Source organism: Hirundo rustica, chromosome 3, assembly GCF_015227805.2.
Source record: "Hirundo rustica isolate bHirRus1 chromosome 3, bHirRus1.pri.v3, whole genome shotgun sequence".
NCBI lineage: Eukaryota > Metazoa > Chordata > Aves > Passeriformes > Hirundinidae > Hirundo > Hirundo rustica.
In genome coordinates, this window is record NC_053452.1 from 47642889 (window position 1) to 47657110 (window position 14222).

Below are 14222 nucleotides of genomic sequence, written 5' to 3' on the forward strand. Positions count from 1 at the left end.
AAGTCTTTCAATGTGTCACTTTTGTTTTGGTTTCCAGTTTATGTTTAGCAGGTGGTTTCACTGAGTAGCCCTCAAAAATTCAAGATATTCCTCTTGAGCTGTTGCAGCTGAAGTAAAACACTTGTGTGCGTGTGTGTATGTGGGATTAGCTCCAGTGCCTCTCCCTTGTGCATCAGCTTCTGATTATGTTCAGCAGGACTTTTCTTTCATCATATTTTCTACCTGTGCTGTTTGGTCAGATTGTTTCCTAAGACCTTCATATTCAATGTTTTCATCTGCAAGGACTGTGACTTAGATGTGGATAATGCATCCCTTTTATTTGCTTATGCTTGATCTGCCACTGGAGCAGTTCCTTTCTTCCTTGCTGTATATTATGATTTACTTTACGCATTAAAATCTTATGTTGTTCTTGTCATGTATATGCAAATAGAAAAGCAGAACGTCAGGGATGGGATTTAATTGGGTCATCACTGCTGTGTTAACTCATCTGGGAACTATCCAGTAATAATCTGTACAATATAGGTCATTCCTTCCATAACAATTTCCAGCTGATCGAAGGCTGCCATCCACAAGCTGTTCCACGATATAGGGATTGCTTCAGCCTACTGCTGAAACTCCACTGTGCTTCTCATATGTGGAGATTAGGTAACTAGGAAAAAATACCATTGTCTCTGTGCTCTTCCTTGGTTTTTTCCTCACCCTCATTGCCTTTTTTCTTGACTGCTTTAACAAGTTAGTTCAGAAACAGCTTTACTGGGCCAGATCCCTGTCTTCAATGAGGGCTTCTCATGAGATAACTTCATACACTTCTTTTCTCAGCTGCTGCCTGAAAGATAGTTCTACCTTAATCAGTCTGTGGAGGAGGTAAAACTTCCTGCTTCACCCTAAAGAAAACAATTCGGGTGTGGTCACCCCAGACCAGAAACACTGTAAAGCCTCTTTGGAAGGGATGGGAACAGCTCCTCCAGACATGAGATCGTTTCCTTAGGCCAATGGATTATGGTTTGTCTAGCTGTGTTTGGATGTGTGAATCTTGATGATTCACAAATCCAGAGTTGATAGTGTTATTTAATACAATATTTCTATTAATTCCACTGGCTGTCACCTTTTCATTTAGACAATCCTTATAGAAAATGCTGCCCATTTTCTGTACTCATCTACACAAAGGTTCTTTCACTTCTATGAAGAGAATATATTGGGATAACTTGAGCCTTGGATCTTAAAGGCTTAAGGTTTGAAAAATGCAAATGAAGACCTTTCCAACCTGACAGTTCATCAAGAAAATGTTTTGAAGTCTTTCAATTTCCTTTCATGGAATTTTGTCGTAATCAACTCTAAGAATATGAAAGCCCCCATGAACAGTTCTTTTTATCAGCAAAAGTGATTTCTTCTATTAATAGTTGTGCTGACCATGATGATATGAGTGGATGCATGTTAAGGAGAGAGCTCTTGCCCAGTGAATTAAGTAAGAATGCTCTCTGGAACAACAACAACAAAAAAAGGGTTAAGGAGAAATTGCATCAAAAGACCTTTAAAATGTTAGGATGTTCTATAATACCCAAGTATTTAATATCATTTTTAGTATATAAAGAATAAAATTTCAAAGAATAGAAACTGAAACCTAAGTTTGACATAAGCACCAAAATAGAAATTATTATGATTATGCCAAAAAAGCCCCTATACCTTCATTTCTCTTGCTCTATTTAGTGTATTTTTTGTCAATGCATATAAATAAAAATTTATATATGTTGAATTATACTCTTAGAGATGAGTTAATCCTAGGTGTACCTGAAATTTTGTAAAACATATGTGTGGTTTCCCTCTAGATAGCTAAATAATTTGTTCTAGATTTAAGAAAAAAATGTTATTCTATTATATAATTGTTATTGTTTTCTTGGAGAACCCTGAGCTTTCTTCTTCATGAATTTCAGTTATAAAAATGAGCCACTCCATGGAAACAGGCAGATTACAAGGTTGAGACTGTAATCAATAAACTGAAAAACCATAATAGGCTTTTAACACAGATTTTAGTGCATAACAGTTCTGCACCACTTCCATATGTAATTATAACCTCTTAAGTAATAATGGTTGCTTAGAAGGCCTCCAGTGAACATGAGGAGTGTTAATAGGAAGATCTGAAGTCAATTTGGGTTTTCACATGAGGCTTTTAGCTGTTTCTTACAGCACTGAGGCCAGCAGCTTTTGTGTCAGACCGCTGCTGCTGAAATTAATTCTACCACTGTATTCTGTGTCTAACAGCACCTTATTATTTCTTCAAGTTCAACCAGCCAAGGGTTATTTAATATGTTTGAAGCTCACGTTTGTCTTTTTATGATAGAAAAATAGTTTTCTCTTGGATTTGTTACTGGGCCTGACTCTCCAGTGCGCAAAATTACATGGTATTGTTTTACACATGCTCATATTGCCTGTGTCTAGCTTAGCACAGAGCTAGCCATATGTCTGGAGCAGCTTAGCTGGCAGGCATGGGCATGATATTCATGCTAACAGGAATTAAAAGCCTTGAAATCCAAGACAGAGAGCTATACAGTTATGCAAATTATTCAGGTAACAGTGGGTTGCAGCTAACACCAATGCATCTAGAGAACTTTAACTACCTCAAGCTAAGGTTTGGGGAGAAAGTTTGAACTGATTTTAAATTCTCATTTGAAAATTACATGGAAAAGCCTGTGCAACTTAAAAATGTGTCTGAAGAGTCACGCTAAAAATGCTTGATTTTTAAAATTCTTTTTCTTGGATTGGCTTGTTAGAATACAAATGTCAGAGGCGAAAAAAAAAAGACACAAAGTTAGTTCTGTTTCTAATGTATTATCTAAATTCATATTTTATTCTGAATAGTGTCCTTGAATGGAAATATTACCTTTAAATATTCACAGCAAAATTTAGGTTCACATAAACCCCAGTTACTGGGTGAGATGTAGCTAACAAATGCTTTGCACATGATATAACAAAGATAGCAAAAGTACCTGTAACCTACATTTCCTGACCTTTGATTTTCAAATGGCTGGAATCTGACTCAATATATGCAGAATGGCTTTTTCAGCACAGTTTTTTGTTTGTTTGTTTGTTGGTTTTGGTTTTTTGGTTTTTTTTTTTTTGTCACCAGAAAAGTTCCATTTGCCAAGATAGCTCAATCCTGATAAAATTTAATCCTAATTCTATGCCACGTTGGATAAAAGATGGTATTGGTGTATCAGTGGAGCACTTGTTCACATCAGAATAATGCAAAAAAACCTGAAATGCTTGAGCGTGTCCAGAGGAGGGCAATGAGGCTGGTGAGGGGCTTGGAGCACAAGCCATATGAAGAACGACTGAGGGAGCTGGGGTTGTTTAGCCTGGAGAAAAGGAGACTCAGAGGTGACCTTATGACACTCTACAACTTCCTGAAGGGTGGCTGTGATCAGCTGGGGGTTAGTCTGTTTCTTCGGGCAACAACAGACAGAACAAGAGGACGCAGTCTCAAGCTGCGACAAGGGAGGTATAGGCTGGATATTAGGAAAAAGTTTTTCACTGAAATAGTGATAAAGTACTGGAATGGCTTGCCTGGGGAGGTGGTGGAGTCACCATCCCTAGAAGTGTTTAAAAAAAGACTGGATGTGGCACTTGGTGTCATGGTCTAGTTGAGGTATTAGAGAGGGGTTGGATTCGATGATCTTGAAGGTCTCTTCCAACCTAAAAATTCTGTGATTCTGTGAAATAAACCCAAACCCAATGCAAACATATAGAGGGACCAGGCTGTAGCCTACTGGTTTAGAAGTGAATGAGAATTAAAATATAAATTAAAAAATAAGTAAACCAGTGAGGGAAAATCTTGCAGAATGCTTTTTAAATGTAGTATTAACTGTGATCCCTGATAGCCTAATGTTTCCAGAAGATAAAAGCAACAAGAATTGATTAGGCAAATTTCATCATACCCAATTAATATACCTTAATCTAGACCTGATAAAAATATTTTTGAAAATAAAGATTTTGAAAGCCTCAGTCCTCACATTCACCTTTCTACAAAAGTAAAATTTAATTTAGTTACAGCCATTTTCGTTTGATGGTTTGTAACCGCCTGTGATGAGGCACTTTGTTCCTGAAAGACACGAATAAAGAAATACTCTCCCATTGAATTAAGTAAATAGAAGGATCTGGAATAACAGTTTAAATTGAGGTTGAAATGGCAATGATATGTGGAGGTTTTATTCACTGTTAACACCAGATCATCAGTCTTCCTAACACGTTACCTTTCCCAAAATTTTTAAGCGCAAAGCCATAGTCCTAATGCCTATTGAATTTAAGTCTGTGTCACAGTATATGCTCTATACTATGTAACAGCATTCAGTTACAGGGTCTGCTGCTATTAGTATAAAATATGGAAGTTCTGCATTTGTGTTACTAATAATTATGTACAACTGATAATATTGATCATTGTAGATGATCATTAAAGTTACAAAGCATTCCTAGTAGTGGGAGGGAGGATGTTAAAATTCTCATGAACAAGACAAGACTGGCCTATAAAAATATAATTTTCTGTTCTTAATATTGGATACTTTTTGTTGAGCTTTTGTTGGGAGAAAAAACAAATGGTGCTTCAAAGGTAGAGGGATTTTTTTTTTTTTTTTTTTTTTTTTTTTTTTTTTTTTTTTTTTTTCTCTGTTACTGAAGCTGCTAATTTTCATATGGTTGAAACCATAAAAAACATTTCTGTTTAACATGAATTAATAGGAGGCAAGGGCCCAGGAATGAGGGAGATGACTTAGAATTCAAAACATTGCAAATGTTTGGCAGGTTTTTTTAGAGGGAAGGAAAAATCTCTTGAGACCCTTGTTTTCTAAGGAACAATATTACAAAATACGTCGTTACACAATATAAATTGGCAAATGAAAGATGAGATTAATGATTCTGGCAGCTAGTTTAAACTGGCATATTATCTCAACTTTCTTTTTAAGAAGAAAGTTACTTTTCTTCCTTTATAAAAAAAGGGGGAAATAAAAGGACAAGGAGAAATTTCTACCAGCATTTAGTTACTAGATATCTTAAATGAACCTATACTTATTTTTTACATTTTCTCACTTATAATTATGCAGAACAAGAGGTAGCAGTAGAGGAAATTATACTTTTGTAAAAAGCAAAGAAAAGGTAAAGAAAGTGATGTAAAGTTATAGTACAGAGAAGGACCTTCAACAAAATACAACAATAGAAAATTACAGCCTTAATAGAATGCTGTGCATACAAAGTTTCCTAATAGTCTTGTGCTATCTCAGTCGTTGTCAGGATGTTGGTACTCTTTTATGTTACGTAATTTTGTGTGACTTCGTTGAACTGGTTGGTATTCTGTCTGAAGATTACTCTTGCTTTCAGATATTGAGTACCTTAAGAAAAATAGATACAAAAGCTTGGCTTCTTTATAAAACAACCCAAATACTAATATGATGATTCAAGTTATTAGCATCCAGGAAGCAAATACTGTTACCTATATATTGTACTCACCCTCTGTATGTAGTCAACAGTTCAGGATCAACACTATGAACAGGCTTACATGCCCATCAACTCAGCTTGGCTTTAAATGAGACTCATGTCAGATTTAAAGTAGTAGGAGGCACTTTAAAGTAGTAGTCTTATCTTTCCCTTGTACCTTCTTTCTTTTGGTAGAATGTGCTTAGCCCTAAATTTTATTTGTGAGTTTAGTTGAAGTAAAAGTTACTTTAGTAGCTTCAGTCTGATTTAGAGCTGCTTCTGAAACACAACTTCTTCCCAAAAGTAACAGATTACAACATTTACACTAACTGTTCTTAATCGCTAATGTACATAAGTGATACTTAGAGATTTATAAAGCCAAAAAAGAAAAGAGTACCTATGTTCAAACTTCAACCAAAATATGTAGTCTGTTAAACAGTCCAGAATAGAAGACCTTTTTTCATCTTTTAAATCCACATTGGAGCAAATCTTTATCCTTTCAGGTGATTTAGTTTGCTGCATGAGGAAACCAGACACATGTGTGTTTGTGCGTGTGTTCAGCATTTCTCAGAAAGGTCAGCCAGGGTGTGTCTGTACCTGTGGTTACTTTGCTGTTTGTTTGGCCAAGGAAGCCTGATCAAATAGTGCTGAGATGAAACTACTGCTTATTATTGTTGATTTACTTTTGTTCGTATTTATAAAGCAGCCAATGCATCCCAGAAAGCAGGAGTTATTGACTTGGAATTATTTTCTGCAACTTTTTGCTAGCTGTTTTCAGAATGGAATGGGAAAAAAGCTGAATAATCCACAGCTGCTCTTAAAATATTCCTAATGCATCAGATGTATTAGCTAGTACTGCTGTCAATGAGCCATTTGCAATGTGAATATCTTCTTTTCTTTTTCATATGATTAATTTTGGCTCGTCTGTTAGGACATCCGTTCCTTTCTTCCCTCCAAATAGAAAAATCACTTTCAGGGACTCATAGTGGTACTCAAGGGAGCTCACATAAAAGTCCAGTGATTCATTCATCAAATTTCCACATTTGAGTAAGCAGTGAGTTCAGACATCAATCTGAAGTGATTTTTCTGAATTACCCAAACACTTGAACCAAATACATTAGAAGACAAGTAAGGAAGAAAAGGAACTAACCATCTTTCCTGATCTTATTTCCTTTCTTACTTGTCAGAATGAGCAACTCTTCCATTGTTTTGAGAAAGATGATGTTATTTAATTCTCCTTCAGGGCCAGCATGAAGGATATGAAGCCTAGTCTGAAACCTGTTTAAAGATTTCTGGCTTTTGCCATGTCAGGGTAAGATGGTAGTGTGAACGTCACTGTCTTATTTTTAATCGTGCTTGAAAAGTCAGACTGTTAGAAGCAAAGGCAGTGACCTCCTTTATCTCTTTTAATCCCTGAAACTAAGTTGCATGCCCTTCTTTCCTTCTTCCATGACTCAAAGATCTTCTCTAATGCACATTCTTTTCCTTTGAGACTCTCAGAAAGAGTATGGATAAGTATGAACCTTTTCACTTGAGAAATGGACACTAAACAAGCTTTGCAATACTTGTTTCAGAATAAATGTTTAATTTTGCAGATAGGTGAAATGAAATTGAAACAGGTCAGATGAGTTTCCCAAGGTTGTCTGATGCAGAAATTAATTTGATTTTAGCAATAAAAGGCTTTTGATAGCTAGTCCTGTATTTGATTCAAAATGTCTGTGTGATGCACAGTTGATAATAGTAACGATGGTATTTGCAGATATTTTGTTTCAAAATCTGCTAAAGAATGAACAGGAAAATTTGAATGGCTTGTCCCAGAGAAAACACCAGAGATATTTAAGATATTTACTGCCTGGCTGAAGTCTGAAAGGATTGTATCTAGTCTTGGGGCTATGGCAGTGTCATCCAAATTTCTCTTTTGTATTTAAAATGCATGTCCCCTCCTGGAATTAGCCTTGAGATATGTCTAGTTTGACATATGTAAACATTTCCAAATCAAATATTTAAAGACCATGGTAACAGAGAGGATTTATTGCTGTCCGTGTTTTATTATTTGATGCATTTGGATTGGCTTTATTTGCTTTGTCTTTCATGTATGAATTATGCCATTTTGTCTTGTACTACAAAAATGACAGCATCAAATGTATAGCAAGCAGGTTTCCATATGTCTTCTAAATGAACTCTAAGAGACTTTAATGCTAAAGAAGAGTAGACCTCTCTGGCTGGAAAAAATACAGCAACTGTCTTGATTGTTTGATCTGCATGTATAGAAAAAAATATTTGATTTGTGGAGATTTGTGCCCTGAAGTATTATTGTGTTGCAGCTGATGTCTTGTGCATTGTTACCGGGCATTAGAAAGGTGTGACATACTAACAGTGACAACCTGCTATGCTGCTGCTGTTTCACATTTCACAGACAGTTAATTTTCTGTACCTCCCAAACTAACTGCTAGGGAGTCAAGCAACCTGTATGAGCATTTCTCTGCTTTCTATAAACCTAGTAATTATGTTACAGCTGTTAGACACAGCTGTATGAATGTGTAAGTTTGCAGTGGTTATACAAATAGTCCTCGGGGAGGTTTTCAGTCACCAGAGAAAAAACACTGGTTATCTCCTCCTGCTCTCAGGGACAGTTGGAATAATTGAAGAGCAGTGGAAATCTTTGCATCTCTAATATGTTAGTGCTGTTTATCTTTCTTTTTTTTTCTTTTTTTTTTCTTTTTTTTTTTGAGCATTCTCTTATACAGTATGAAATTCATTTTGTTTGGCCTTCTGTTTCTTGGGATGTTTTCCTGTGATGGAATTCTTGCCCATTATCTCGTATATTAAAGCATTACTTGGGATGGCCATTTACTGTCAAATTCTTTTCTCAACATTGTCATTTGCAAAATGTTTTAAAGTCAAATTTCTCAAAGCAAGGTTTCTTGTATGAAAATCTGTCTTTCTCTGTTTTGCAAATCATTAATGGACTTCAAAGAGCTTCTTCAAAAATAAGTCATTGACTCAGCCGATGCCTCAAAATTTTTCTCTTGTTCTTTATTCTTCACATTCCTCCAAAAATATTGTCAGTTCATTCTGAAAATTCAAATGAGCCTTTTATATGACTTCCCCTCTAGTCAGGGGCAGAGCTGTAAGTCTGGGGGGAAGACACTGGGAGAAAAAGTTCCGCCCTGATAACATTTGCAGTCTTGCAAAAAGTTGAAAATAGGTGACGATAGGAAGAAGTTTAAAACAGTGCAGCTTACTGCAATGCCAGGTTTATTCTTTTTGAGTGATTCTGTGGAATCAGAGGATAGATGATAAATATCTTTCCTGGCATAAAACTGCAGGGAAAATATAAACAAATAAAATGGAGTATTTTAATCAATAGTATTAATCATTAATAAATATTTGAAAAAAATACCCAAACCAAACCCGCAACAGAACTCAAAAAAAAAAAAAAAAAAAAAAAAAAAAAAAAAAGGCATTTATTGACCAAACACTGAGTTACAGAACAGAGTGCCGTGGTAGGCTGAGAGAGCTGAAGAAATGACATGAGTCATTTGAGTACCAATGTCATGGGTTAAAAAAGGAGGATGTTTTCTATATCTTTATGTACTACTACTTTGTTGCTCAACATCTTCAGTTTGCTTCAGCAGATAGAAAAATTAATTTCAAATTAGGAGAAAAAAAATGATGTAAAATTTGGTTGGTAAATTGATATTAAATTTTTAAGATGTAGGCTTTTATATTCAGCAAAATGCTAATATATATATAGATGCTTATTTTTCAGGTTGGGCAAAACAACTGGAATATTCAGGTTTGAGAATTGGGGTAAACACTTTCTTGCAAAATTTACGAGAGTGATCCTTCTGAATGGTTGAATCTGTCTGTGTTATTTTCACCATCATAACACATGAATGAAGATATAACTTCTGTGACTAAAATTACATTTTCATCCATTTAGCTGGGATTGGATTTTTTCCCCATAGTTAGAGTGATGAAAACTGTGATGTACGATTCAGAGAAAATTATCATAGGGAGTCAATGAATACTAACAGATCAGTGAGCAAACCACCTACAATTATATTACAAGTGAGATTTTTCTCTTGCAGTTTTCATAAAATAAGCAATTCTTCAGTGGCTTGCATGTTGAGCTTCAAATCAGGAAAACATTCTTAAAATCTCCAATATTTATGAAATGTACAGTGAAAAAAACAAATGGAATAATAGTTAATCAAGCAATATTTAAAAAATTATTCTGTACCTTCCTGTAACATTCCTGAAAGGAAATAGAAGCAATTCAACTCAGAAATACATTAAATTTTAGTTGCAGTCACAGTACTCACTCCGTGTGGGAAATATGACCTTTGCATTTCAGGAGTTGCTTTTACTTGAGGAGTAGCTTATGTGTTTGCTACAATAGTTTTACTCTTGCTTTGCTCAGAAGGGATTGTTGGATTCTGGTAGAGTCACAATGGGCACCTGTTTGCCAGCACAGCTGCTCCTGGGCCAAGTTTTATGTTGCATCATTTCTTGTTTAGTACAAAGCAGCTTTGAGTTTTAATATTTCTGTGTAGTCTCCAGCCTAAGCTATTGTGTTGTAACCCAGATCTAACAGAACTTGAAGAAGTTTATTTACAGTCCTTTATGGGCTTTGACTCTGTGTTTTGAAAACAGCTTTAAACACAACAGAAAAGCAGTATATGAGTGGGTGTGGATATCTGGATTTGCAGGGCTATGGACAGTGTGTTCATTTTAGCTTTTGAAATGGAAAATACTTTGGTTAAAACTAGAAACTGTGATAAATCCCAGATCCCCACTTTACTGAAGAATCATCTTACATTGTGTACTACTTGTATATGAAGAGCTCAGAACTGTTATGTTTTTATATTATTTTATTTTAGATCTGCTACCAAGAATAATTAAATACTATGTCAGTGTCAAGTTAAAAAAAAAAAAGAAATACATCCGTGGGTAATGAAGCATTTGCTATTTCTGCTTTCTTTGACAGCTTTTTGGAAACTACAGCCTATTTCTGTATGAAACCAAAAATGGGCGAGAAGGAGGTGTCCCCACATTCTTTCTTCAGTATTTGGCATGAATTCAGTTCTGACTTCAAAGACTTCTGGAAGAAGGAAAACAAACTTATTCTTCAAGAAAGGTACATTTGTTTGTTTGTTCAAAGGCTTTTCTCAAAGAATGTTATTGAGAGCAATCGCACAGAAACCAGTCAGCCACACTTCATTAGCACACAACCTACTGAATGCCTTTTGGAGTTTTCTCAGGTTTTGTTTTTTTAACAGATCATGACACCAACCCCCACCACCCCCAACCCCCCACTCATCCTAAGTTTTCAGTGGGATTTTAATACTAATTTGTGCTAAAGATTTTTGGGTCCATTACCAGTGTTTTTGGCAGAGCATGTAACTACTATGGAACTATGAATCCAAGGTATGGAAGACTTGTTTTAGGCCTGAAAGTTTAGATTAAAGATTTTCATTAGCATATTTAGTCAAAGAAAGTCAAGGCATTAAGACATGGCATGTTGTAGATATTTATTTGATGACGTTGGGAAAAAGACAGAAGGAATAAGTAAAAAAAAAAAAAAAATACTTAGACTGAGTTATATTGCAAATCACAGCCCAGGTGATGGGGTACACAAGAGAAAATGTGGTATAATATGGCATAAAGAAGTGACAGAGTAGCTTTGAAAAATCAGCAATGGTGTCTGGTCCATGTTTTAGAAGAGTTATGAAGTCTGGACTCATCTGCATGCAGATAGTCTGTTGTGGTCACACTTAGTTTATAAAAATTATGCCAAGAATTAATAAGTTGCTAAAAAGTAGTAAAAGTCATATAAGGAAAAACTAAGCAAACGTAAACATGTAAATTCTAAGCATTGTTATACAATCTTACAACTGTTAGCATCTTGAGTTGAAGCTACATCTGAGCCTGAACAATGATGGGACTGATACCTTAGATTCATTGGATTATTGACATCAACCTGTTATTGGGTAAATTAACAAGAATAGGCCCTTTTTTCAAGTGCACTCATCCTATGTAATTGTCACAGACGTCTGACTACTGGTTTAGGAAGTTACTGAAAACTTTCCTGAGGCACCTATATAGTCAATGTTGTGTATACCATATATATTTGGTGTAAGTGGGTACATTTTGGAACAAGAAGTCTCATGGTAAAAAAAAAAATGGATTCTGCTACTATAGCAAGAGTATGGTGCAAATGTTAACACAGTACAGCATATCTCTGGGGATCTATTTCTTATTACTGACTGTCCAAATTAATTCTATGTAATTAGGTATAACTCTTTGAAATTGATTTGATAGTTAAATAATACCTTTGGTTTCCTATTTAGCAGGAATTTAGTTGCCTAATTAATACAGGTTAATTTAGTCTTCTATATTTTATAAGAAATGATTTAAGAAAAATGTCCTTTTATTTCAAAATACTAAGTTATTTTTCTTAAAATAAATAAATAAATAAAATCCTCCAGAGGGTTCTCAATGCAAAATAGTTTTCTTTAAAAGACATTAACTAAATTAACACAAAACTTCTTACTCCTTAAACATCTAAAGCTTAAGAGAAGAATGAGGCTGAGATACAATCATCTGACCCTCTTTGAGTTTGATGTATGTGTATCCTAAGAGAATGTGTTGAGGCAGAAGAGAAAAAAAGTTGTCTGCCAGCTTGTCCCTTCTAGGCAGCTCCTGAAAGGAGCTGAACATGTATATCCTACAAAATAGCTGCAGGTGCAATACATGACAGGGAAGAGAAAGGGCAGTGAGAAGGACCTACAGCAGGAAAAGAAATTGGGAGATCCCTTGGAAGAACAGCAGGGAGACTGTTCAAATCCAGACTCTGATCTGGTGGGTTGAAGGAGGCTTTCCCAGGGGGATAGACAGGACTGTGTAACTTCAGTCCAGGAAGTCACCAAGATGAAGACTGAAAATAATATAGCCTGAAAATCATAGGTAGATTTTTGGTTTGAATTTTAACTTTTACTTAACTCATCAAGTTTAAGTCTTCTGCTCTATTTAATCTTTTCAGGTGAGGCAGGGTTTAGACTTTGAGAACCTTTGATGTCTTGGTTGTGCTCAATTCAGAGATCTTTGGTATGGTGCTCCTGTGTCAGGTCCGGCAAAGTCAAGCTCTCTTCATTGCATTTTAGGAATTAGAATGTTTTGGCCAAATTGGCAGTAAGAGTAACAGTTTCTTGAGTAAGGCATATAATTTTCCCAAAAATTAAGAATCTTCTTTGGTTGAGCCCTTGTCTTACCAAGCCTTTGCACAGAAAATTGTTTTGTCTCCAATCATAGTTCAACCTGATATCTGAAGTTGTCTTTGAGGCTTTCTTTCTTGATTTCACATTTCTGTCTCTCTTAATAAAAGACAAGATAGTGTACTATGAAAGTGTCTTGGTACTGAGAAATCAAAGGAGAAAAATCTCCATGGAAAAATACATGTTGCCCAGAGGTGTAAGAATGTGCATAGTGATGGTTTTCAAAATCTCAGCCTAGATCATGAGATCTGTAGGTGACAAAAATCTGAAAACTGCCTATTACCACTGTAATATAAATAATTATATCAAGAAAGTAGATTTTCCCCTTTAGGTAATGTTGTTGAAATATTTTCTGCTGATAAAGTTGAGGAGCAGGCTAAAACTTTAATGGTGAGAGAAACTGTCTCTAATTGTTCATCAGCAGCAAAATCAAGGGACAGATAGGGTGAGAATTTTTCAAAGACTTATGCCACCTTGGTGAGCTATTGACCAGGTTTCTACCTCATGAAACATACTTTATTTACAATAATTATTTATAATATGTACAACTTTATTCCCTTTTCTTTTTTTAGTTTGATCACCCTTATCAACCCCTGGCTGGTATGGGTCTTTCTAGAATATATCCTATCCCTGTTTCCATAGAGGCTGTTCCTTATTTAGTCTGTGCCAATGTGCGTCTTACTCCTTTGCAATAATTTAACCAAAGGATTTTCATAGATGGTGTTTTCAAAGGTGGTACTATATTTTATTACTGATAGGTTAAGCATGTATGTTCTAAAGAAAGCAGTCAGACAGTTCTTATTTTAAATATTTTTCACTTGGCATTTCAGCTTGCATATTGGTTTGCCAGGCATTTATATGCAAAAGATAAACATTGAAGTGTCAGACTTTGTATTTCCCTATGAGAAAATGAGGAAAGAAAAATGGTGCAAAGTCAAAAACAATTAATTTTTCTGAAGTTTTCTACTGCTTTCTACTTCTTTCACTTGAATAAGGCAGAACTGGAAAATACCATCTGTAGGGACAATTATGCATGATAAACTTTTAAATACAGTGGAAATTGGAAGAAAAATGGATCTGAAAATTACAGTAAAAGCATAGGTCTGCCAAGAGGCTTTCTGAACAGTTCTATTTTTTTGTTGTCACACTGTAGTTAAGGCTAACCAAATCATTCCATTTGAAACTGATAGTGGGTTGTTTATAAAGTTTTTGATAATATTTTGTGGAGATTAACCTTTCTGATGATATATCTATCCTAAATATATATCCTTTAAAGTGAAAATTTTCAAATACTACTTTTTTTCTGGTAAGCAACTTTTAAAATATCCAAAACAAAAAAAAACGCCCGGGGCGGGGGGAGGAAAACCATCATCAAACTTAACGGGGCAGGTTTTGAGTTTTTACAGTTGTTGTGTTGTTGTCATTGTCCTTTAAATATATTTATAATGTGTCAGTCATAGTCTATGGTTTTCCTTCAGACTT

General features: G+C 35.2%; 1 protein-coding gene across 7 annotated transcripts in view; it reads left to right on the top strand.

Annotated features, from left to right (window-relative positions):
• FMN2 (formin 2) overlaps positions 1-14222 on the top strand; it is a 173898-nt gene that overhangs the window by 146948 nt on the left and 12728 nt on the right. For all 7 annotated transcript variants that reach the window (XM_058419926.1, XM_040059664.1, XM_040059666.2 and 4 more), the window contains one exon: positions 10454-10603. In XM_058419926.1, the coding sequence (XP_058275909.1) occupies positions 10454-10603 (150 nt within the window). The remainder of the gene's footprint in view (positions 1-10453; positions 10604-14222) is intronic.